This window comes from Pectinophora gossypiella, chromosome 21 (genome assembly GCF_024362695.1).
Source record: "Pectinophora gossypiella chromosome 21, ilPecGoss1.1, whole genome shotgun sequence".
Classification (NCBI taxonomy): Eukaryota; Metazoa; Arthropoda; class Insecta; order Lepidoptera; family Gelechiidae; genus Pectinophora; species Pectinophora gossypiella.
In genome coordinates, this window is record NC_065424.1 from 12,183,161 (window position 1) to 12,209,303 (window position 26,143).

The 26,143-nt window shown below is 37.0% G+C and overlaps 1 protein-coding gene and 1 long non-coding RNA gene across 3 annotated transcripts in view; both read left to right on the plus strand.

The window, feature by feature from the left end:
• The window catches only part of LOC126376606 (transcription factor AP-2-epsilon), a 97,075-nt gene that overhangs the window by 65,482 nt on the left and 5,450 nt on the right, over positions 1-26,143 (plus strand). The window contains exons 4-7 of the mRNA XM_050024102.1: positions 66-221; positions 11,451-11,564; positions 13,438-13,492; positions 16,879-17,068. Of these exons, the coding sequence (XP_049880059.1) occupies positions 66-221; positions 11,451-11,564; positions 13,438-13,492; positions 16,879-17,068 (515 nt within the window). The remainder of the gene's footprint in view (positions 1-65; positions 222-11,450; positions 11,565-13,437; positions 13,493-16,878; positions 17,069-26,143) is intronic.
• Positions 2,881-10,945, plus strand: LOC126376770 (uncharacterized). 2 transcript variants are annotated; one of them, XR_007567751.1, is made up of 2 exons: positions 2,881-3,070; positions 10,270-10,945. It is a non-coding gene; the product is annotated as an uncharacterized LOC126376770 (long non-coding RNA). The 2 variants fall into 2 exon arrangements; XR_007567750.1 differs by lacking the exon at positions 2,881-3,070 and adding an exon at positions 7,881-10,176.

Below are 26,143 nucleotides of genomic sequence, written 5' to 3' on the forward strand. Positions count from 1 at the left end.
ATAGAAAAAAAGGTGTCTGCAGGAATCCGAGCCATTATGTGACTGATAAAGTCTGTTCCCCACAGAGCCATGGTATGGAGTACGGCGGTGGCGGGGGCGGCGGCGCGGAGTACGCGCAGCACTACGCGCCGCAGCAGCTGCTGCCGCGCCACCACGGCCACCACGAGCCGCCGCACCTGCGGCACCACCGCGACCACCACGACGCCATACACGCGCACCACGTTAGTACTACCACATACAGTCATGAGCAATATTATGTACCCACTTTAGAACCCTGTCGCACTATCATATTTGACATTTAATGAGACTTACGGTTTTGTTTGTCAAAAAAGCTAATGTGACATGGTTTCAAAGTGTATATATATTAGTCCTCATGACCGTACATACACACACATATATTTAGGTAATATTCTGCACCAGCAAATCCCCTGGTAGTTGCGGCTTCCGAATACATTCCGCTTAGGGACGGTACTGAAAAGTATAAAGGACGTAATATACGATCCCGATGACCCGATTACTCTAGCCATGAGAGGCGGCCAATCAGCTCGCGACAACAAACACTTCAAAACCCCGATACCGACCCCGCCGGCGTGGTCGACGATTTTCATCATTCAGCGCTTATCGCTATCAACCCACTAGAGTCGATTAATTCTTTCAAATATTTTCCTCTCAGACACCCTGTTGGCATCCCCAACATTTTAGTTTTTTAATTATTATTTTAGTATGGCAATACTGTAACACTCTCCTTTTTCTAATGGTGAACATTACACGCGATTCTCTAAACTTCGGGCTTTTGTCTTATTTTAACCAGCACCCTATCGAAAGTTAAACACACCCTGAGCTGAGGTTCGCGCCCAACTGGGCACTCTCAGGCCTGTTGTCTTAAATTTCGTACCAAGTGAGAGCCTTCAGCGCTCCCCATTTGTCCGGCCAAGTATTTAATGCCACATGCGGCAAACCTACGATAAGTTTCGTCAAAAATTTTATCACGGTCCCTTTCCTTTTCGGCAGATAAGAAAAAGACAACTATAACTTAAAATAAAATTAGACGGTGTGCACAGAAATTAGCACCAATAAACGAGTTAAAATGATTTATGTACTTATGCTTGCACTAAATTATTAATATAAGTCAACGACCGGAAGTATCTCAATATTAAATCGATGAACCAACAATGTACAAGTAGAACTATTCCCAAGTGCACCCTCTGAGATGCCTGCATTCTTCACCCCAAGATTCCGACGCAATCACGAATTATTATCAAATACCGTTGTAATATTTCGATTATTTTGAACTGCTTTCATAGCTACACGTAATGTACCTACTTATATTTTATTGATCAAGTCTTTAATAGGCTAGTTTCCAACTAGTCAAATCAGTTACATACATACATACATAAACAGCCTATATACGTCCCACTGCTGGGCACAGGCCTCCCCTCAATCAACCGGAGAGGGTAAAAAAATTCAAAATTCAAATTCAAATAATACAATGGAGCATACTCCACCACGCTGCTCCACTGCGGGTTGGTGGAGGCGTTTTTACGGCTAATAGCCGGGACCAACGGCTTAACGTGCCCTCCGCAGCACGGAATCATCTTACTTTTTAGGACAATCAGGTGATTGAAGCCTGAAAAGTCCGTCCAAACAAAGGACAGTCTCACAAAGTGATTTCGACAATGTCCCCATCGGGAATCGAACCCGGACCTCCAGATCGTGAGCCTAACGCCTCTAACCACTAGACCACGGAGGCTGTTGTCAAATCAGTTACTTTTTACTAAACGTCAAAAGGTATAAACACTAAATTACTAAGGAATTTGTATGTAAAAGCACACTGTGATGTCGTAGAAAAACGTGATAAAATGTTTTGCATTTGTCTTGATTAAAATTCAAGAAAATAAATTTTTGTCAGTTTTTTCTGTCTTGATTTAGTAATTAGTATTTCATAAAAAATGTATCTTTGACCTAGGAAACTAATACCAAATTCACTACGTTCCAAAACCGACTTTTTTAAACCTCATCGATTACTTTTATTTTCTTTTTCGAGCTGTAAAAATGACAACGGTAACGTCGTATAGTGCCAACAATAGGGATACGTTCAAAAGATGCTAGGAAGTTCACTTTAGCAGATTAGCCACTGGTAATGTTCCGGTCTGGGAATACGCGGCCATTTTTAACAATAACTGGCTATTTCGAGCGGGAAATTTTACGGCATTTTGTGATCGAATGTCGATTTATGGAGGATGTGTAGTGTATTAAATGTTTATCTTCCATTATTAGGAAAGTTTAGGAATGTTGACATTTTATTTTACAAGCTAGGCTATGGTTAGGTTATGTTTCTCAAAAACAATACAGATGGGGCTGTAAAGTTTTTCCTTCTTTAACCTTCTAAGGTAACAGACATAATATGCAAATCAAATCAAATCAAACCAAAAACACATAATAACGGGTTCTTACCGCGTTTAAATGGGGATATGAGACTCCCGATATTTCGACACTGTTGCAAGTGCCATGATCACGGGATGACTGATGAGATTGGAGTGGAGTAGGTAGATCCATAATTTTCTACGGGCAGACATATCTGTCTACCCTCTTTCTTTGCCGCTTGTTTATGTTTTTGTTCTCATATCCCCATTTAAACGCGGTAAGAACCCGTTATTATGTGTTTTAATTATCATAATAACCGCGTAAACTTAAAACAATGTATAATATGCATCCTTTATCTTTGTTTTTGGGTATAAATGATAAGGGCACAATTACATCTTCCACCCATTATCTTCTTCTATCATGTGGGTTGTTATTATTATTGAGCCACCAAAGACCCCTGACATGGCTCGACCATTCTAGACGGCGATACGACTCACGTTGGTCTAACAGTTGTAACACGTTTTTTTTTACACTTCCCACTTGGCTGTATGGCATACAGGTGTGTGCCTACGCGCCGGGAAAAAGTTATGTTCGTTTGACATTTCGTTTACGCGATGACGATAGCAATTTAGTCCCGTCGCGATTATTTCTTTAAAGTGGTGTATAAGCCACATATATAATGATGAAAGGATGGTGAAGTCTTCTGGTGAGTGTTTTGATGGTTATTATCGTGGAACGTTGGCAATTATGAGCTTCATATGTTCATGACAATGACCTAACCTCACGTTCTTTCTTTCAGTATAAAAACAATGGTTTAGTCCATCGACTAGGGGGAATGCTGTTATAATATCGTCCCACGTGATGTGGTGAGTGTATTTACCTATAATTCCGCGTCGTAACGGGGTTGACAGAGCTGTAACATGTCATTTTGTTACAGGGGTCAAAGTCCACCGGCAGAGTCCAGTGTTAAAGTTCTACTAGAATGATCAACTGTAAAGACTAACTTCAAAAATCAACTTCAAGATCTTCCTTCAGGGTCTAGCTCCCCAGCCATGACTACCATTTGTGTTCATTATCTACTTTTACCGTCAGGGTCAGTTCCTGCTGCGGTCATTAATGTACATAATTCCAGTTTGGTGTTAAAATCTCTGGATACCCTCTAAATATCTCTTCTTCATGATTAATTTAACTTATTATGGATAGTGCCATGCTCTCAAGATGATTTTCTACTAATACATGGAGTATTTATCCTCAATACATACTCCATGCCTTTTTGTCAGGACCTGCCGTCCTGACACTTTACTTATCCTCATAGGAATAAAACCTAGTTGTTTAGGTATAATACTAAGTTAAGATACCATGTTATAGTAAAAGATTTGTTTCTTAATTTATATTAGGATGGTTTGTAACCGACTGACTTCATATCATTTTATTTTGAAATTGTTGAATCAATTATACTATTGTTAAAAGTGAAATCTTTATTATTTCCAACACCTTGGCTTTGTTTGTAATAGGAGGGGATCTTCTATACGGCGCCCAACATTTTAATCTTATTCTCCCCCTATTCTCTGAGTTAGGTGCCTATTTCCACGCCCTGGGAAACTAATATCTCATTATAAGACAACCTCTATAGGGGCAACTCACACCCCAACATTAACAGTCTTACAGTAAGCGCCCAACGTTTGGCTCAGAAAAGCAAGGTTGGAAATTAGTAGGTATTTCACTTTCTTTGTTCTTTGTAACATAACCTAGTTATAAGCACATGGTGTAACTTTATAGCAAATAGGGTGTGTTTTCTTTTAATAGGTACACACTTATGACTTTACTTTTCTATTTATAAGTAGGTATGTAAACTTGAAATTTAGCATATCTCCAGTTGTTGTTGCATAGGGACATAGTGATAATTTTATTGACAGGACCATAGTATCTCTCAGATTTCTTTTTCTTATTTTGAGCTGAGTTAGTTTACATAGGGCCATAGTCATATACTTTTAATATCACATAGGACTATAGTGACACAATTCCTTTTTCTAGTAAGTTATATGATTATAAACATAGTGACTCAGAGCACATAGAAGTTCTCATGTAGACACAGTAATAATCTGTGGGTTTCTAACTTATTTTATTTGTTAGTGGTTACATAGGAACATAGTATTCATAAATTTGATACATAGGACCATAGTAGCATGTAGATAAGTACCCTATAGGGGTGTTACTTATAATTTTTTTTCTTCATTACATTTTGTTAGTACTTAGAGTACTATAACTGTATTCACATACCTTAGTGTCATAACCATATTTCTTTTTCACTTATCTGGTATACTGTTCTTACTTTGTTTACTCAGAATGGCGGAATTCAATGCTAATATTAACTTCTTGTTGAAAGATGAACTTATTCATGAACTTTCTATTCGGAATGTAAAGGTTGACCGGGATAATACTGTTGAGCAATTACGAAAATTATTTAGACAAACTTGTAAACAAGCCCGTCGCGGCAGTATAGTTGTACCATCTGAGGGTTTTGAGTGTGATCTTGATGATGAACATAAAACTTTAACATTAAAAATAAATGAAATCATCTCTTGTTTATCGAGTCCTGACAAATCTCCTTCGGCCCATCAGCGTATTCTAGGCCGTGCTCAGTATTTGCTTTTGCGGTTGTCTCGCATAGAACGTCCGGCCGACGACCTTGAAAAATTGAAAACTTCTTTATTGTTATCATTGGCCAATAATGATATCACTTCCGATTCATCTTCAGATTCCGAGCATGAATTAAACCGTCCGTCGTGTATTAACAAATATAAAACTATTATTTCTCATGAAAAGAAATATAACCTCAACTCGTTGAATTTGAAATTTAAGGGTGATTCCTGTGTTCGCGTTTTCCTGGCTCGTTTGGAGGAGCTGTGTTCGGCACGGAACATTCTTGTTGATGATATTTACACAGGTTTTACTGACTTGGTGGATGGTCCCGCTTTATGCTGGTACCGCGCCAATAAATGTCGTTTTTCTAACTATAGTGAACTGGTTTCTGCTTTGAAATCAGATTTTGATTTACCTGACTACGACTTTCGTCTTCTTGAAGAGATTCGTTCGCGAACACAAGCGAAAGATGAATCCATTGTCATATATTTGTCCATCATACTAGGTATGATGTCTCGTTTGAGTAAAGAGCTTTCTGAGAGCGATAAACTCGACATCATCTTGCGGAATATTCGTCCTGAATATAGTAGGGAAATTCGGATGATTGATGTCACTACCATCCAACAATTACAACAGATAGGTAAACGTTTGGAATTGTCAAAACATAGGATTGACAACTTTAAAGAACCAAACTTCTCTAAAGATTCCGTAGCTCCGGATTTCAACTTTAAATGCAAACCTAAATCCTCTAGGGATTTTTCTAAAAACATTCCTGTCGCTTCTGTTAATCGTTCTTCGACTTGCTTTCGTTGTGGTGGAACGAATCATTCCACTAATCGGTGTAATGCATCTAAGGAAGTAGTTTGTTTTAAATGTGGTAAGAAGGGGGTAAAGACTCCTCTTTGCCCAAATTGTAATCCTCATTCTAATTCAAAAAACTAGATTGCTTAGTCTCTCTGGGATCTGAATCCTGCAGGGAGGCGATATTTAATCCTAATTCTAAAGACTTTCGCCCTTATTTAACTGTTAAAGTCTATGGTATTAAAATTTCTGGTTTACTCGACTGTGGAGCCGCTTGTTCTATTTTAGGAAATAATGCTCATAAATTCTTTAAAAATCTTGGTATCCCATTGCGTAATTTAAAGTCCCCTGTATTTTTGAAAGTGGCGAGTGGTCACGAATACATTTGCCAATTTTACATGGATATTCCTATTGAATATAACAATGAGGTTAAGCTCATTCAATTTTACATTCAACCCGAAATCAAACTTCCATTACATTTCGGAATTAATTTCTGGAAATCATTTAACTTAGCCCCAGAAGTTCTGGCGTGTCTACCTGCAATAGAGCCTGTCGATTTATACAATGTAGCAAGTGTCAAAGAAAATGGCTTGCGCAATTTAGATTCTCTTTCGGATTTTCAAAAACAAGAAATTGATAACGTTAAACAACTTTTCTCTAATATTGATTCAGAGTTAGTCGGCCTTGGTCGTACTCATTTAATAGAGCATGTTATAGAAACAGGTGATGCGAAACCTATAAAACAAAAATATTATCGTATTAGTCCTGAAAAACTTAAACTTCTAGACGGCGAGTTAAACCGAATGCTCCAACATGATATTGTTGAACCATCTTTCTCTCCTTGGAATTCTCCAGTAACCATGGTACCTAAAGCCAATGGTGATATTCGTCTGTGTTTAGATAGTAGAAGGTTAAATTCAGTGTCAAAACCTGATGCCTATCCACTACCATATATTAATTATATCATGGACAATCTTCGCGATGCTAAATACTTAACTTCTCTTGACTTGAGTGCTGCGTATCATCAGATTCCTCTCTCTACTTCTTCGAAAGAGAAAACTGCTTTCACGGTTCCTGGCCGTGGGCTATTTCATTACAAGGTCATGTGTTTTGGTCTTGTAGGAGCCTCCGCTACCATGCAAAGGCTAATGGATAATCTTTTCTCCTCTCAATTTGATAACAAAGTGTTTTGTTTCATTGACGACATCATTATCTGTACCAGTTCTTTTGAAGAACACGTGAAAATTCTAAAAGCGGTCTATGAAAAACTAAGATTCGCTAATCTCACTATTAACATGAAAAAGTCATTTTTCTGCCGATCTGAACTTAAATATCTCGGTTTCGTAGTTGATCGATATGGTCTTAGGACCGATCCTTCTAAAGTAGATGTTATTGCAAATTTTCCGACGCCAACTGACGCGAAGTCAATTAAACGTTTCTTGGGAATGGCGGGTTGGTACCGTCGTTTTATCCCAAATTTCTCTCATGTTGCTAGACCTTTGTCTCGACTTACTAGTAAGAAGGTACCTTTCACATGGTCTCCGGAAGCTGAAGAAGCTTTCACCCAACTTAAATCTGCTCTTATCTCGTCACCTATTCTACAATGTCCTGATTTCTCTCAGCCATTTTACATCCATACGGATGCTTCCTCGTTTGCTATTGGTGCTGTTTTAACTCAAAGGGTCGATGGTATTGATCACCCTATCGCTTATTGTAGCAGAACATTAAACGCCCAAGAAATCAATTACTCAGCGACAGAAAGAGAACTGTTGGCTGTGATTTGTTCTCTGGAGTTATACCGTCCTTGTGTTGAGGGTGGCAAATGTTATATTATAACCGATCATGCCTCGTTGCAGTGGTTTCAGAATCTTAGTAGTCCGAGTGGTCGTCTAAATAGATGGGCATGTCGTTTGAGTCAGTTCGATTTTGATATGGTTCGCGGGAAGGGTAAAGAGCATGTGATGCCTGATGCTTTGTCTAGAGTCAGGATTGGCTCAATTGAGATTGATCCCTGCACTGTTTCTGATCCTTGGTATATTGGGGTCTTTAACGGTTGTACTGGGGATCCTCGTCGTTATCCTAATTTCTCGGTAGTAAATGGTAAACTATGTCGTTTATCTAAAAATAAATATCATCTTATTTCTCAACACGATTGGAAAATCGTTGTTCCCCGTGAAAAATATGTAGAAGTTCTTCGAAAATATCATGATGAGCCCTCTTCCGGTCATTTCGGTGTGGCTAAGACCCACAAGAAAATTTCTTCCATATATTTCTGGCCTTCCTTATTTAAAGATGTAAAATCATATGTTGACAATTGTGAGGTATGTCGTTCATACAAGCCGGTCAATACTGCTAGGCCTGGTCTGATGGGTAACCCCCGTCAAGTTACTAAACCTTGGGAGGCTATATCATGCGATATATTAGGTCCTTTCCCTTCATCTTATTCTCGCAATCAATACTTATTCGTGGTCTCTGATTATTTCAGTAAGTATGTTCTTTTATTCCCTTTGCGTAGTGCAACTTCTAAGGCCATTGTGAAATGTCTTGAGAAACATGTTTTTCTAGTCCATGGCGTATGTCGTATCCTGTATACCGACAACGGTCCTCAATTCACTTCTAAAGAGTTTAGAGATTCTTTAACTTCTTTCGGAGTACCTCATATATTCTATAATCCTCGATACCATCCTCAGTGTAATCAAACTGAACGAGTGAATCGTGATGTTGTTCGTGCTATTGCTTCCCTCGTGCGTTCTGATCATCGTAAATGGGATCAGAACATTCAGGAAATCCAGTGTGCGCTCAATACTTCGGTCCACGAAAGTACAAAATATACTGCCTTTTATCTAAATCATGGTAGAGAGATGGTCATCGATGGTGCTACTTATACCCAAGATTCTTCACCTTGTGATGGGTCTACCATAGTAGTAGATACCCAAACTTTTGCTTCTCGGTTGCCGCGTATGGCTGAAGTCTTCAAGAAAGTTGAATGTCACCTTAAAAAGGCATATCAACACAATGTAAAATATTATAATCTTAGGAAGCGTCCTTTGGAATTGCGGGAAGGTCAAATTATTTATAAAAGATGTTTTCCTTTGTCCAGCGCTCCCAAGCACTTTTCTGCTAAACTAGCCCCTAAGTTTGAAAAATGTGTAGTGCATAAAAAGCTAGGTAATGTAGTTTATTCATTGAAAACCTTAGAAGGTAAACCTTTGGGTTCCTTCCACATTAAAGATCTTGTTGTTCGAGGTCCGAGTGAGGAAGTTTAGGTCTTCTCTCACTTTCAAGGTTGTGTTCTAAGGACATTACCTGTTAAGTGGTCATCCCTATAGGAAGGTGATCCATTTGATGAGGTTTCCCTCGTTCGAGTAATATCCGTAGGCCTTGTTTATGCATTTGGTGTGTGGTTGATTACCACCCAAATGACGCCAAGGATATTCCCTCTTAATAAATAAAAAGAAAATAGATTAAGTTTTTTTAAGTACTTAAATAGTTTTTACTTGGAATAAGTTTAGTGTCATGGCCATGACTAAGTATAACGTATGCATAAGGTTTAGTCTATTATTTTAAATTTAAAAGTTAGGTAGGTTTTCCTTTGCCATGACTAAGTATAACGTATGCATAAGGTTTAGTCTATTATTTTAAATTTAAAAGTTAGGTAGGTTTTCCTTTGCCATGACTAAGTAAAACGTAGGCATAAGGTTTAATCTGTTATTTTAAATTTAAAAGTTAGGTAGGTTTTCCTTTAACTTGACCATATTCAAGATGTTTGTATGTTTATGTAAGGTTAAGCAGTGTTAGATTTAATTCTTTGAGTTGTCGTCTGACACCACCAGGGTGTTTCTTTGATTTGTTTCAAACATATGTTGCCTATGTGCAATGTGTTTTCTTGGGAGAATCCCCAAATTTTAACTCTGGTAAGCACAAGGCTAGTGCGGAATGTACTAATCCTTTTCCCCTTGGATTATAGGAGATGTGTTTTCAAGTTTGATACATGGTGATCATGTTTATTTCTTTCCATTCTTTTACCTTTGTAAGGTAAATGTACGTTCATAACAAGTTAACTCATCAGGAGTCGCTTGTTATTTCTCTTTCGTTACTAGAGTGTAGCGAAAAATTTTATTTAAAAATTTAAAATTTTTAAATAAAATTTTTCTTCCTCAACTAAAACGGAACTGTAACACGTTTTTTTTTACACTTCCCACTTGGCTGTATGGCATACAGGTGTGTGCCTACGCGCCGGGAAAAAGTTATGTTCGTTTGACATTTCGTTTACGCGATGACGATAGCAATTTAGTCCCGTCGCGATTATTTCTTTAAAGTGGTGTATAAGCCACATATATAATGATGAAAGGATGGTGAAGTCTTCTGGTGAGTGTTTTGATGGTTATTATCGTGGAACGTTGGCAATTATGAGCTTCATATGTTCATGACAATGACCTAACCTCACGTTCTTTCTTTCAGTATAAAAACAATGGTTTAGTCCATCGACTAGGGGGAATGCTGTTATAATATCGTCCCACGTGATGTGGTGAGTGTATTTACCTATAATTCCGCGTCGTAACGGGGTTGACAGAGCTGTAACATGTCATTTTGTTACAGGGGTCAAAGTCCACCGGCAGAGTCCAGTGTTAAAGTTCTACTAGAATGATCAACTGTAAAGACTAACTTCAAAAATCAACTTCAAGATCTTCCTTCAGGGTCTAGCTCCCCAGCCATGACTACCATTTGTGTTCATTATCTACTTTTACCGTCAGGGTCAGTTCCTGCTGCGGTCATTAATGTACATAATTCCAGTTTGGTGTTAAAATCTCTGGATACCCTCTAAATATCTCTTCTTCATGATTAATTTAACTTATTATGGATAGTGCCATGCTCTCAAGATGATTTTCTACTAATACATGGAGTATTTATCCTCAATACATACTCCATGCCTTTTTGTCAGGACCTGCCGTCCTGACACTTTACTTATCCTCATAGGAATAAAACCTAGTTGTTTAGGTATAATACTAAGTTAAGATACCATGTTATAGTAAAAGATTTGTTTCTTAATTTATATTAGGATGGTTTGTAACCGACTGACTTCATATCATTTTATTTTGAAATTGTTGAATCAATTATACTATTGTTAAAAGTGAAATCTTTATTATTTCCAACACCTTGGCTTTGTTTGTAATAGGAGGGGATCTTCTATACGGCGCCCAACATTTTAATCTTATTCTCCCCCTATTCTCTGAGTTAGGTGCCTATTTCCACGCCCTGGGAAACTAATATCTCATTATAAGACAACCTCTATAGGGGCAACTCACACCCCAACATTAACAGTCTTACACAGTAAGCTCGGTTCTTCTTATCGTGTGGGTTCTGAGGTAGAAAACCAACCTCATCAACCCTAGTGTCAGGGCTATTATTGAGCCACTAAAGGCCCCTGACATGACTTGTGTAACGACTACATCAGTACTACTTACATCAATAAGTAGTAACAGAGGCCAACGGCTTAACGTGCCTTCCGTAGCACGGATTATCTTACTTTTTTTACTATTTGCCGAGCCAACTGTGTTAGTGTGTGTATGTGTGCAACTCAGGCGTACAATAAAGTGTCAATTGATCCATTCTTAATGATAATTATCATATTTTCCGAACAGTTGTCTCACGGTGGGTTCAGTTACGGTGGAGGGGAGCGGCGAGCTGACTATGGAGCCCGGGAGCAGCATGAACTGGCGTTGCACCACGCCCTGCACTCCGCTGAGGAGGCACCGGTGAGAGGAACTTCTTCTTAAAGCCTTATTACACTACTCAATCCATTGGGCCCGATGCGTCGGAATCCAGCACTGAAATAACCACATCAGGTAGACGGAGCCACTATTTCGCCATGTCTATACAGGGTGTTAAGTGCAATCGTAACGAAAACACTGAGGGATGATTCGTACTACACATCTCCCTAGCATTATCCCGTTTTTCACACGGTCCGCTTACCTAACCTGAAGCTTTGCCAGGTCCAGTTTTTTACAGAAGCGACTGCCAATTACTGAGGGTTATGATCCATACTATGATTGTGAGTTGATATCAAGTGGAATCCGTCGCAAAAGTATGGGACTGAAAATAATTTAAAAAAGCACTAAAATTTTCATGAATTTTTTGCCGGGAAATTCCGCTTGATGTCGATTCTGGTCTGAATCATCCCCCTCAGTATTCGTTACGGTGTCACTAACATAATACCAGTCATGATCAGTCACGAAATCTCAGAAACTACGATTGCTAGGAGTCTCAAATTTTGCATAGGGGTTCCTTTTAGGACGTAGGTGCTCACTAAGACGGGATTTTGCGAAATTGAATCCCTAAGAGGGTAAAATGGGGTAGCAAAATATGAATGAAACTTCTACTATAGTTTTAATATTTAAGATTTCACGCGAACGAATTCGCGGGTAACATCTACTATAGGCTACTCCACAACCTAGTCAAATGAGATACTTTTCACGAAACGTCAAAACGAAAGTTTTCTTTGGAGTTTGTATGGAAATACTGTCCTGTGACGTCATCAATAAAAGCGGTCAAACGTCGTACCCATTGTTACTTAGTCCATAAATAAAATTCTAAAATAAGTCGAACAGTAAAATGGAATGGATTTATGGTCATCGTAGACTGGATTCTATTTATAAATAAGCATTTTATAATTTATCTCTGACCTAGTGAAATACCCTATTTTATAATAATATCTACCTACACCCTCTTTATTGGGCCCGATGACGGCCTCTGTGGTCCAGTAGTTGAGCGTTGTGCTCACGTTCCGAAGGTCCCGGGTTCGATTCCCGGTGGCGACAAATCACTTTGTGATCCCGAGTTTGGTTAGGACATTACAGGCTGATCACCTGATTGTCCAAAAGTAAGATGATCCGTGCTTCGAAAGGCACGTTAAGCCGTTAGTCCCGGTTACTACTTACTGATGTAAGTATGTAGTCGTTACATGAGTCAGGGGCCTATGGCAGCTCAATAATCACCCTGACACCAGGGTTGATGGGGTTGGTAATCCACCTCACAACCCACGGTTATGGAATGGATTTTTGATTATCTTAGACTGGATTCTATATCTAGATTAGCATTTTATAATTTATCTTTGACCTAGTCAAATACCTATTTTATAACAATATCTACACCCTCTTAATTGGGCCTGATGGATCGGGAGTAATAAGGTCTCAACTGTCCCATCGGTTTGTTACTGTAACCTAACCGAACCAACAACAAAACTCACTAGGATACCAACCACGATCGTGGTTCTCCACCATGGTGTCCTAGTGAGATATGGCCCTTATAAAGAAACATCAATTAATAAAATTATATTTTCCCATGACAAAAAAGTCTCGTAGATAAAAATAGGAGCTATTGTGTTTACTTGAAGGATTTTTTTTTTCTTTTTTCCACCCTCGCATCGCATACCTAGTCGATATCCGATGAATGGCCAATATCGTCTAAAATATGTTGAACGGACAGTAGGAATTTTGTAATAAGCTAAGTAAATTAAAACCTTCTTGGTATTAGGTTTTTTTTTTCACATATTTCTCTTGTGTTTAACGTTGATGTTTATTATGTTACTACGTATTAATAAAGTATTTTGAATATTTTGTTCTTTTTTAGAACGCAGGCATGGACGATACGTCGGGTTTCATGACTGATCTGCCTTTATTAAAAAGTGAGTATATCGATTTCTTAAAACAACAATTACACACCAACACTACCGCGTACTATTTTGATGTAGATACTTTATTTATATTGGCTTAATGAGTAAGTAAGTATTTCACCACTTCTATACAGTTTTAAAACACACACACACACACTTTGAAGTAACTCTTTCGAAAGTGGTAAAGAAAACTGTGTAGGACTTTGCTCTTTGGAATAGATTTTCAAAAGAACAGCGACATTATTAACACACACACACAGTGACATTATCATTATTAACAACACAATAGTACATAAGTTACTATTACTTCCGCACAATATCCCAGGAAGAGGAAATGACTGAAAACCAGCGCTGGATGGCGCCATAGCATGGCTCCATGGCAGCACAAGCTGAGCCATTTCCTTTTGCCCGTATTCGCAATATTCATAATTAAGTACTTAGTTTATATAGCAAATGTACATTGTTACTGGCAATAAATTTATTTTATTCTTATTCTTATTCTTATTCTTAAGTATTGTCGGTTTATATTATAAATATTTAGTCAGTACCATGTAAGCGCCATTCTTCAAAATCACATTCTTTAAGTGTTTTTATAACTTTCTGTAACTTAAGCTCGCAATAGACACGCCAGTTTTAAGCTTTTTTCCGGCCAAGTACTTATTATTTATTATTTATTTTATTTTAATATAATTTGGAGAACTTACAGACTAATTATACATTAAATGAACTAAATATACATCAGACAATGCTAATAACAAGTTCCCGCCAATAAATGAAAAGGTAGGAGAGAAATTAAAATAAGATAAGAAAAGTGGCTAGAATGATACATAAAGATAATTGCTAACTAGGAAAAGGAAAACGAGAACAAAACCCATAATGCCTTAATGCCATTTGTGCCAATCTACAATATGTCACGTCAAAAAAAAAACAAAAAAAATAATCCAGGTAAAAAATATGGTCTATTTTTTACCGTTTGAAAGTATATCTAAGCACATCTCTAGCTTTTCTAAATCTACTTGGCCAAAATAATTTCCCAATGTTAATTATGTACGTACGGTCACGAGTACTAATATGTATACACTTTGAAACCATGTCACATTAACATTTTTGACAAATTAAACCAAAAGTCTCATTAAAATGTCAAATATGATAGTGCGACAGGGTTTTAAAGTGGGTACATGATATTACTTATGACTGTACGTACCTTATTTCAATAACTTTAGAAGTTAGACGGCGTCGTACTTTACTCCACCACGGCACTCCTCTAGTGATAGATAGACAGAGCTTGATATTGTAGGTAAGTACTATGTATAATTACAGACTATAGCCGTATTGAAATCGTTCGAACATTCACTAGCGCTGTAAGTACATTTATTAACTTATCAAACATTTTATTGTTACTCTTACCGATGACCCGATGAAGATAAAACTGTAATTAGAACTCTTACATCGCTTATCGGATGCGTGTATCGATTTTTCTAAGTAGATCGTAAAAAATCCATCTCATTCAAACGAATGAATCGATATCAAAGAAATAAATGAAACGGTCGATCAATCAGTTGCTATTTGAATAGGCAGTAAGTATAATAAAGTTCTGAGTAATTTAGGTGATATTTTCCGTTAACTACGAATAACGAATGTGTTCTATTCGAATATTAAATCGATTTTTCAACAACAATCACACACCGACACTACCGCGTTCTATTTTGAAATGTTCTTCAAATAGAAAAGGAAATAATTCCATTTTCAAAAGGGCATTGAGCTCGTAAAATATAATTGGCTGATAATACGTCACACCTTTTCTTTTTCTTTTTTGTAAACGGCAACATGGTGTTAAGTAGCCAGTATGGTGCACATTAATGACACATAAATGTTTATTGTATTATGGCGGCCGTAAAGAAATATTACAATAAGAATGGTGATCACGCTGCGCGCATGTTTGGGGCGTGGCAGTGATTGTAAGAGGGCCATTGTTGGTATTTGAATCGTAGAATTTTGTAATCACCCATATTTTTTGTAGAGTTACGTGTTATATTTTTTCGCTGTACAATAGTTTTCATTAATAAAGAGATGTGATTTTAATACTTCGACGGCGTGAATTAATTAATTCTAGATGTTTCCGTTTGATTCGGTTCGTGTTATGGACATTTTATTTATTAACTTTTATTTTAAGTTTTTGTATGTGTGTGTGTTTTTACCTCAGAAAAAATAATAAGTATACTTACTACGTAAAAGTATTACGTAGGTAGGTATTTCACAAAGTATGTAATCAGTGACAATAAAACTTCATTACCATGTCATTGAAAGTAAATTCACCAAATAATTTCGACATTTTGCGAATTGCTAATTGACATAACACAATTCCTCATTATGTATGCCGTTTTACGTCTCTCCCTAGTAGGACTAGAATACCTACTTATACTTTCAAAATTAGAATATCATTATTACGAATCTAGACGACAACTTGATATAATGAGCTTCATAATTGGTAATTGTTAGGATTCTTTTTTACCACACCTCCTAAATGTATTTATTTAGGTTGTCATTTCGAATTGGGAAACATACATAAAAGATGCAGGATTTGGCAAGAACGGGTACACCTCCCAAACCTTTTTTCGCCGTGCGAGAGACTTCCGCCAGGTCTTGATTTGCCTTGGCTTACTTGGAAGTCTCTAAATAGACTTCGGACTCAGGTGGGCCGGAGTAAGGACAATTTGTTCAAGTGGGGTTTCTCGGATGGCTCGGACTTAAGTACAAGTGCACTGTTCCCCAAACGACGGAACATCTTACATCGTGTCCTGCGTGCCTGAACACCTGCACGCAGGAGGATCTGTTGAGCACTGCAGATAGCGTCATACTTGTTGCCAAGTTTTTGGAACGATACTATTTAGTTTGCCGTCGATACATACATAAATTCATCTTTTATGGGGTTATGTATGTATACGTTTTTACAATAAAATACAGTACTTATTATGAATTTGTCAGATAATAAATTTGAAGCTCACGTGAAGCTTACTTTATGTAAAAAAGCTTGTTATAATATTAATGATTGCCTAAATGATAAAAATGCCTGGTATTAAATGTGTTCCTCTAATGATTAGATAACTTGTAATGTATATAAAAAAAATGTTTATTTCTTTATCTTTGTTATTTTTACATTATCAAGTGCGCGGAGTATACCTACATTGATTTAAAAGATGTGTTGCTGTTGCACTTTCTTGTCATTTCTTCTCCTCAGCCATAACACCTTGTGAAATGACGTTGATTCAAAAATGTTAAATTGACCTTCAACAAGAAAAAATGATTCACTGATTTTGACGCAGCTTAAATTTTTAACAATTTAAAATATGCAGATAGAAGAAAACATCCTACTAAAAATCTTTATTTTTTTCGTCTAGCAATGAAAGGGCGCGACGGCCTCGGCGGCACGGGGTCCTGTGCCCCCAACGACGTGTTCTGCTCGGTGCCGGGCCGGCTGTCCCTTCTGTCCTCAACTAGCAAGTACAAGGTCACCGTGGCTGAGGTGCAGCGGCGGCTGTCGCCCCCCGAGTGCCTCAACGCTAGTCTGCTGGGAGGTGTCTTGAGGAGGTTAGTGGGGATTATAGATGTAAGGCTGGTTTAAAACCATTTAAACCAATCCGTTTAAAACGAAAAAAGCCGTTTAAAACCGAAATCAACCATTTATTTCAGTTTAAAGCGGCCTCTAAGGATCTCCCACGCACGCTACAACCGCTTTATTGATCGATGCTTATTCTAGATCTTCAAATAAAGTCGCTGACTTTTCAGTCATGCTTCTTCTATCGTGTGGGTTGTGAGGTGGAGTACCAAGATCATCAACCCTGGTGTCATGGTTACTATTGAGCCGGCAAAGGCCCCTGACATGGCTCATGTGACGACTACTTACTTACATCAGTAAGTAGTAACCGGGACCAACGGCTTAACGTGGTTTCCGAAGCACGGATCATCTTACTTTCGGCCAATCTGGTCATCAGCCTGTAATGTCCGAACTAGGGATCACAAAGTGATTTTTGTGATTTGTCCCCACTGGGATTCGAACCCGGGACCTCCGGACCGTGAGCCCAACGCTCGACCACTGGACCACGGAGGTCGTTACTGTACCGAACTGAGTGCAATGTTCTACACATTATTCCACATTAAAAGTAGGCGTCTGTTGCCACACGTAAATGAGTTTTACCTTAAAGAACATTGTAATTTCTCAACATGGTAGAAATGAGCATAATAATAACAATATACTGAGTAAATGCCTCAGTTTAACGCTAAATAAACAAGAGGTTGACCGCAGGCTGCGGATGGAAGGGAACTTGTGTTTTTTACTTATAATTATTAAGTATTCATACAACCACCTCTCTGGTGTAGCGGTTAAGGACTCTGGGTCAATTCCTGTTGCTGGTCAGGTGAGTTTGCGAAAGTCGCCTTTGACTGCAGACTAAAACGGTCCGTGGCCCAGTGGTTGAGTGTTGTGCTCACGATCCGGGGGTCCCGGGTTCGAATCTGTGGGGACAAATCACAAAAATCACTTTGTGATCCCTAGTTCGGTTAACACGTTACAGGCTGATCACCTGATCGTCCAAAAGTAAGATGATCCGTTCTTCGGAAGGCACGTTAAGCCGTTGGTCCCGGATTACTTACTGATGTAAGTATATAGTCGTTACATGAGTAAGTAATTGTTCTTTAGGATAACATTTAAAAATGTATAATTACTATGTTTTACGTAGTCCTTTGCAACTTGCCTAAGGCCCTTGAAGTAACGTTGACAGCAGTGCCTGTAACTTGAAAACACTTCGGACACTTCATACAAAACACCTCGTTTTACGCAGACACTACACATTGTCGTTATCGTACACGCGCATCTGGGTCATACACAAACACGTGTTCAGATGTGATCACTTTAAAAATATAGTCTATATAATTATATATTACTTCATATTCGCAAAAACTAACGATTATTATAATAATGCACTGAAAATTTAAAACATACGATTTATCTTACTATTTAAATTATTTTAATTTATGTTAAATTGTCTCCTTCTGTGGGCTGTTCAGATCCGTGGTTACTATATTCTAAGGGGCTATGCTTTGTTTTGGAAGATACAAACTGGAAGGTTATTTCCTTCTATATTGTATTTTATCCTAATGTAAAATAATTTAAAAACTTAAAAATATTGAACATGTTAAACAATTAAAAAAATAAAATAAACATTCGGTTATATGGGTTAGCGACTTTTCTGTGGACCCAAAAAACTGACCGAATTTCCCATCTGCTAAAACTACCACAAAACTTATATATTTTTTACTGGCCACACCGATTAGATGTCGGTTTCCGGCATCGATTTACCAGAGATATATCTAGAATATTTCTTTATACAACTATTTATCTAGTATTAATTAATTTTGTCAGAGTTCAGTGGCTCTTTCCTGTTCCTAGTATTTCTTGATATGTAGACTATTAATATTAGTTAAAACATACCGCCCTAAAGGGCTACGGGGATTATTTTACAAATCCACTTTTCTTCTCTTCTAACTTCAAAAGTTAAAAAAACTGTCATTCATTTCATATTCGTCATTCCCTTCTGTGGATATCTTTCCTGTGAATTCACGTGTCCACAAGAGATACTTATGTCCACAGAATGTATGTTTTTAGTTGTCATCACATGAAATGGGGCTTTTTAGACTTATTTATTTGTTGACGTGGTTCTATTTTAATGCAAATAATTTGTATTTTCTTGCATCTTGTTATGGCATGCCTTCAAAATCGAGATTATCTTGTTTCAAGTAAAAAATCATTAGTTTAGAGAGCTATTCGATTCATGAAGCATAACCTTACGCCTTACTTACTACATATCGGTTTTGCCGAAAATTATTGGATAAGTAATACTTAAATATGGAACAGAAGTCCAGTCAGATCATTTTGGTGGATCAAAAGGACAACTATCTTTGCACAATAACGTTTATTAAGTATTCTACTGATTCTCATCCATCACAGAATACAATAAATACGACATCTATCAGCACAGTTTCTCAATATTTAATATATGACCCAGTACTCATTTGTGCCGACTTAAAACTTGTACTAAAACAAATAAAATTATTTCCTCCGGCTTTCAAAGACTTACTTATACTTATTAATACCATTACAGTTTGCAGAAAAACCAATTGCAAGGGCATTATGGTTATTCCAATTGATGATGTGCATGTGTCTGAAATACAAAATGTATGCAATTACTGTCCGCTTTTTAAAGCGACGTTTCAAATTCACCAAATTTTCTGGAGCCCCTAACACAATCCACGCAAAAAGGTTGATCTGTTACAATATGTGCCGCTCGCACTAAGTGTCCTCATTTTCAAATCGGCCAAACACCAATTGTAGTATCCAGCGACTCCGTCGAGTTTTGCATTAGGGTCCAGGGCCACTATTGCCAGTTCAGTTGTTTCTTCTCTTGGAACCCTGTCTGCTTCGACGGTCACTGCACCTTTAGAGACACCATCTTTGGAACCTATGTTTGTACGTCAGCCACTTACAGCACGAAAAATGTTTGTTTGAAAATATCTACTTTGGTGATTCCCTTTCTTTGACACCGCCCAAAATTGTTGAAAAACGACCAGCGAATGAATGCGATGATAATCACTTACCACCTAAAATAACCAAAAGACGAAATTTACCACATACCAACCATTATAGATGGCGATGCGGCCTAGGAATCACGTTGGTCTAACGGAAAGCACGGTCAGGTCACGAGTATATTCCAATTGGGCTAGTCTTGTACCTCACTCTACCCTAATTGGGATTTACTCGTGTAGCTTATGGTAAATTGACGAAATCTCACCATCTAGGTAAGTATGCTAAAAAATATCCAGCAATCTTTCATGATGGTGATCATGAAAACTTACCACGAAAGAATCAGCGATTACTGATAAATATTTTTTTGCCTTCTATGGATAGGTACTGTAGCTTCTGATCACGTGGTTCTTTGATAAGTAATTTAGCATACTTATGGCTTTTAAAATCGAAGTTTTTGTTAAAACCTTTAATTTGATATACCTTTGTTATAGTTTATTAAAATAAGTCAATAATTAAGATAGGTATGTAAATCTATAATAGCGTAAGGTTACTCATTCACTGACTGACTGACTCACTCATCAGAAAATCTCAGAAACTACAAGTAATCTTTAATTTTGCATGGGGCATAGGGTTTCTTTTAGGATATAGATGCTCTCTAAGACGGGATTTTGCGAAATTTTACTTCTAAGGGAGTAAAAAGAGGTTGCAAAGTTTGTATGAAACTTCTATAGTTTTAACAAGTAGATGGGATTCCAAAGTACTAGAAAATGTTCATTATTTAAAGAAATTAAAAAATATTTACCACATTTCTTAACAACCTAGGAATAGAAATCACAAAGAGGTGACGTGACATAAAAGGTGTAAGTTTGTGTGGAGTACATATATATTTTTTTAAAGCTGTCTACTCGAAAATCGCATAATACACTACCTATGCGAAGGGGCTCTAGAGTTTATACTAGTATAAACATAAAATAAATGGAAAACATAAGTGTCTAGAAGGAGTAATGTTGATTTCTTGCCTGATTTTGATCTTTTCTGTGGCTTATGTCACTTCTGTGAACGTCAAAAATTAAAAAAGTGCCATAATTGTTATAATTTCCTAAAACGATCTAGTTTCTTACTGTCATTGTGACATTTTGATTGATCTCTAATAAATAAACACAAATTTTCAATAAATTGGGATCTTTTTATTTTTCAATTTTTTGAACCCCGTTTTGTGTATGACCCATCTATGCGTGTGACATCTGCCCACACAATTGAAGACTAAAGTAAGATCGAGGGGGGGTGAGGTAAACCTAGCTCAGCCGCTGGCGGGGAGCGGAGAGTTGCCTGTCTATACGTAGTATTATTACTTATTCTATGCTTGAAATAGAAGCTTCCTGCAAGAAAATCATGTTCTTTTTATCCGGTTTTAATTCATGTCCAGTAATTTGAAATAAATAGACTAAATAAGAAAAGCAACCTTACGCCAATCAACAAATTACTTACTCATAAAGAGGTGATTAATAATATTAACCAGAAAGGCTATTTTATCATCGTAAAGTTGTAGAAGTCATCTAGGTCGACAAACTACCCTGCCAAATGAATTTATGCATATTTACATGAATTTATTGTACTAGTCTGGACTATCGTAGAATCAATTTCTAGGAGAAATAAGTCATTTTTTAATCCATAATCGTATGTCATACTTCCCCTTCCTGACGTCAGTCATAAATACGAAATAATTCACTGAAAATAATTATAAAAAAATTTAATTGTCCTTCAAAATAAAAGTCACTTGTCCGTTGCAAAATGTATAATAATACAAATGAATATTAAAATTTCTTACAGCAATTACTGCATGAATATTAAATATTAGGTAATTACAAGTCGAAATTCACTTCAGCCGCCATGTTTTTATTCGTTTCGCGTTTACGCGCGCTTTTTTTGTTGCGTATTTTTTACGCTGGCTACACTGTACGGTTTGTGGCTAGCTAAAGACATGTTTGAGTTTTATAAGATCCGATCGTTTTGGTCGATGGTTATTAGACGCATTTTTTGCGCTCAGAGCGGTTAGAAATGAGACGTGGTATAATATGTAATAGTGGAAGCGACTTATATTTTATTGAATATAATTATCGGGCTGTGTGTAGTTGTGGACGTCTCGACCAGTGATGTGCCGTTCCCGGGAATGTTCCTAACTTCGGAATATTCCCCTTGAGAAAAACTATTTAATACTAAGGACACTAGCTGCTTTTCTTTTTTTAAATTGTTCTTGCTTGTATTAAAGAAAGAAAGAAGAAAGAAAGAAACGTTTATTATAAAGGGACACCACAGCAACAAATATAAAACAAACAACAAATACATATACAATAAAAACATGAAGTAACACATAACTTACAATCAAACACATAATAAAAAATAAAAAACAACAACATACACAAGAAACACAAACAATCGAGCGTATGGACTGGTCAACGATGGTGGTGGTGTCCTTTATAAAAGGGCCTCACTCAGCATAAGCCGCGGCGCGAGCCACGACGCTGGTATTCTGTGGACCCTGCTAAGTGAGGCACGGAAGCCGTGTCTCCCACAAATACAACTTATATTCTTATATTCTGTATTCTGGTCTTATCTGCCTAAAGGTTAGGTAATAAAGCTCAAAAATAAGTTTTGCGACTTTTTACTGACGAGAACTTTCCCAAACTGGAAACATTCCCGAGAATGGCACATCACTGGTCTCGGCAGAGCCGCACCAGTGGTCGCGATTGAAGTTGAACTTAAGATTTATTTACTTAGTCGATTTTGTAACAAAATAAGTGCCTAAGTCTAATAGACAAAACGTTTAAATAATATTAGATGCCTAAGTACTCTTTTCCGTACCTACACTGAAATTTAAAGACCCTGCGACAATAGTTCTACCAATTTCGCTATACAAATTACAATTTAAACTTTTTTTATAATATATCCTCAATTCAACAACATTTGCTCTCCACGTACTCTTGCGCGTTTCTTATATCTACATCTACAGTACACTGTTAGTTTTGCATAAAAAAACTTCGATACACAATAGATTTTATTCGTTCAAATGCTGCCCCATCACGGTATGAAAAAAATGCAATCAGTGTTCCAATGACGCTCATAATTAAAGCGCGTTAGTACTTATACTTTTGCTAAAACGTAGGATTTCTTTACTTCAGTGTTTGTGAATGTATTAATTAAATCAATATACACCTATCATTTCATCCAGTTCAGAGTTCAGCATGGTTCAGTATTATTGAAGAATCGAATGTTTGTTTAGCATAGGCCAATAAAATATTCTGCAGTGTTCAGTTTCAAAACTATTTACGCCATCAATTTTTACAATGCACAAAATTAGAGCAATAAAAAACAAAATTAGGCTCACACAATAAATAACTGTCACTGGTCAGTTTCTGGTTTTAATCATTTTAATTGAATTTAGGAACGGCGGCGGTGAGGCATAATTGCCATCATTACCGTAACCCGTTGCGTTGTCAAAATGTTACCGGCCGGCGTTGTGGCTTTAGAAATTAATTTACTCTCGTACATGGCAACACCGTTACCGAATAATGGCGGGAAACAGCACCTGGCTGTAACATTGTCTGAAATACTCCGCATACCGCCTGCCTCGCGTCGTCTCACAACGCAATTATCACAATATTTTAATAAATTTAAACCGAACGATGCATGTAAATAGCGACAATGTCACACGGCAGCTAATTTACGTGATAAAACCCGCAATTTTCATGTTAAAAACTTGATATTGTGCTGCCTTTTTACTCTCTTATGAACTGCGCACAGGCAGTGTTTTAATTAATCTATTTTTACTCAAGCTATTCACGATCAAATGTGATATTTTAATTTACCTGTCACATAAAATTTTATTAAATTACGTACGCGCGATAATTAGGAAATATGAGTAAGTAGGCACATTTTAAGTATTCGACGATTACTCCGTGCCTATCTTGCAGCAATTTATCTTTACTAGAAATATGTTTAAGTATCGAAAAATGTTAAGCTCCCATGTAGAGAAAGAAAGTAGATAATACGTGTATATTTCACAACCTAATCCAATATAAATCAATCACTCGTAAAAAAATCATTGCGTCTTCTTTTGAAAAAAGTTTCGCTGTCAAAACACGCGGCGGACGCCATTATTTCGAAATTCAAAATCTCATTGTGTCGTAAGCTGGAATGCCATTTGGGTTTAATCAATCGCGGATTATTAATGGATACGGCTACACGATGTTTGGTTTCTACTATCGATACTTGTATCGGGTATCGGTAAGTGCTTGATTGACGCTTAATTGGACGTTTATAAGGCCGCGCTTATTCATTTCAAAAGAGACGCTATGCATAAAAAGTGCTGGCTGGTTTCAATTCTAAACATCCCTTTACAGTGAACATATTTTTTTTAAATGTTAAGTTCCAATTTTGTCATAAACATAAAAAGAGTTGTAAAATATTCTAATCAGCCAATAATTATGACGTCTTACTGCCGCACACGTTGACAACGGTATGTTTTCCTTCTCGGACCAAGGAGTTTGTATACTTGATTAATAAATCTCTGTCTCAAATGTTATTAAGACTTCGCTACACGAACGATATTTTATTGACAAAACTTATTTTTAAAGATATTTTCGCTAGGATAATAGGTCTGACATTTACTGCCTATAGTATGTCGGTCGTACGTTCTACTATTTTAATAAGTACATATTTATTTCTTAAGTTTAAATAATTATTTGTTCGAAACTTATTTAAGGAAAAAACGACAGCTAGCAGTCGCTGGTGTGTCCGAGGCCGAGCACAATATCTGTCGATTCATCCGATTTAGTTTTCCATTGATTCCAAATTCAAATATATTGTTTAGCTCGTTAACTTAACGGACCATTTCTATTCTTTTTTATTCCTTTTGTGAATGTTTAAACGAACGTGTGAAAATATTGAGCATCAAAACGTTATTCTTTTTAGTTTTTTTTTATTGCAAAGCCATAATGAGGAATCAATTACTGAACGTACTTACTGATTATGTTTTTTATAACTCTTTTTATTGTAGAATAAAAATAGTTGGCTTTTATTACGTGGGTAGTAAGCTCTTTTAAAAACCAGCTATTCATCGCTTATTATAATGTGTGGCTCTGCCCACCCCATTAGGGATTACGAGCGTGAGTTTATGTTTGTAGGTGTATCTGTCTGTACTGTACCTAACTGAATTGAAACATCCCTATTCTATTCTAAACATGAGAATAAGTATGTAACATGTAGGTAGGTGTACTTACTTACCTATGAAACATTTCCTCTATATCTACTTACTCTATAAAACAATTTCACTCGCGAAATTCCATCGCATTCGAAGGGTGGTTAACAAAGACGTCGTTATTCAAAATTAAGCCTATCAAAAGCGAGTGGTGACTTCGAATTTTGAATTAAGAAGATTGTTATTTTATGTTTTTATTGACTTTTTAACACTGGCAATTTGTTTTTCTTTAATAGAGAGATTTAATTTATAGTTTTTTTAAATGAAATAAATAGATACTTGCTTATAATTAATATAATTACATTACACACTTCCTATTGAAATCCAATTACCTACCTAACAGTTTGACTTCTTTGCGGCATCGAAGTAAACTGTAATATTACTAATTAAAAAAAACTCAATCAGCTGAGAATCAATTTTTTTCTCCAATCAATCAGCGAAGCAGCCAGCTCGCATTCCATCGCTCACTTTATTTTTAAACGACTATCATCAAACGAAAATCGAAAACAATTTCGTTAACGAGCATTTATTTTCTGGCGGTTAATACTAGTAGCCAGTTTCGGTAACTACATACGATTTTACTGTTTACCGCTACTGTAAAGCTTTCAAAACCAAACTCGACTCTCGACCTTTGCTTTAAGACGATTTAAAACAGATGCAAACGAAAAATAAAATGGGTTTTCAAACAACTTTCTATGCGTCAATCATGACGATTTTGACGGTAATCGATAGGTTATCGGTAGCTCGATCTAGCGGTCGGTAGCAGAACTACACGCGACCTGTCAAGACGGCTGACGTACGTCGTTTTTTGTTACTTTTTTCGTTT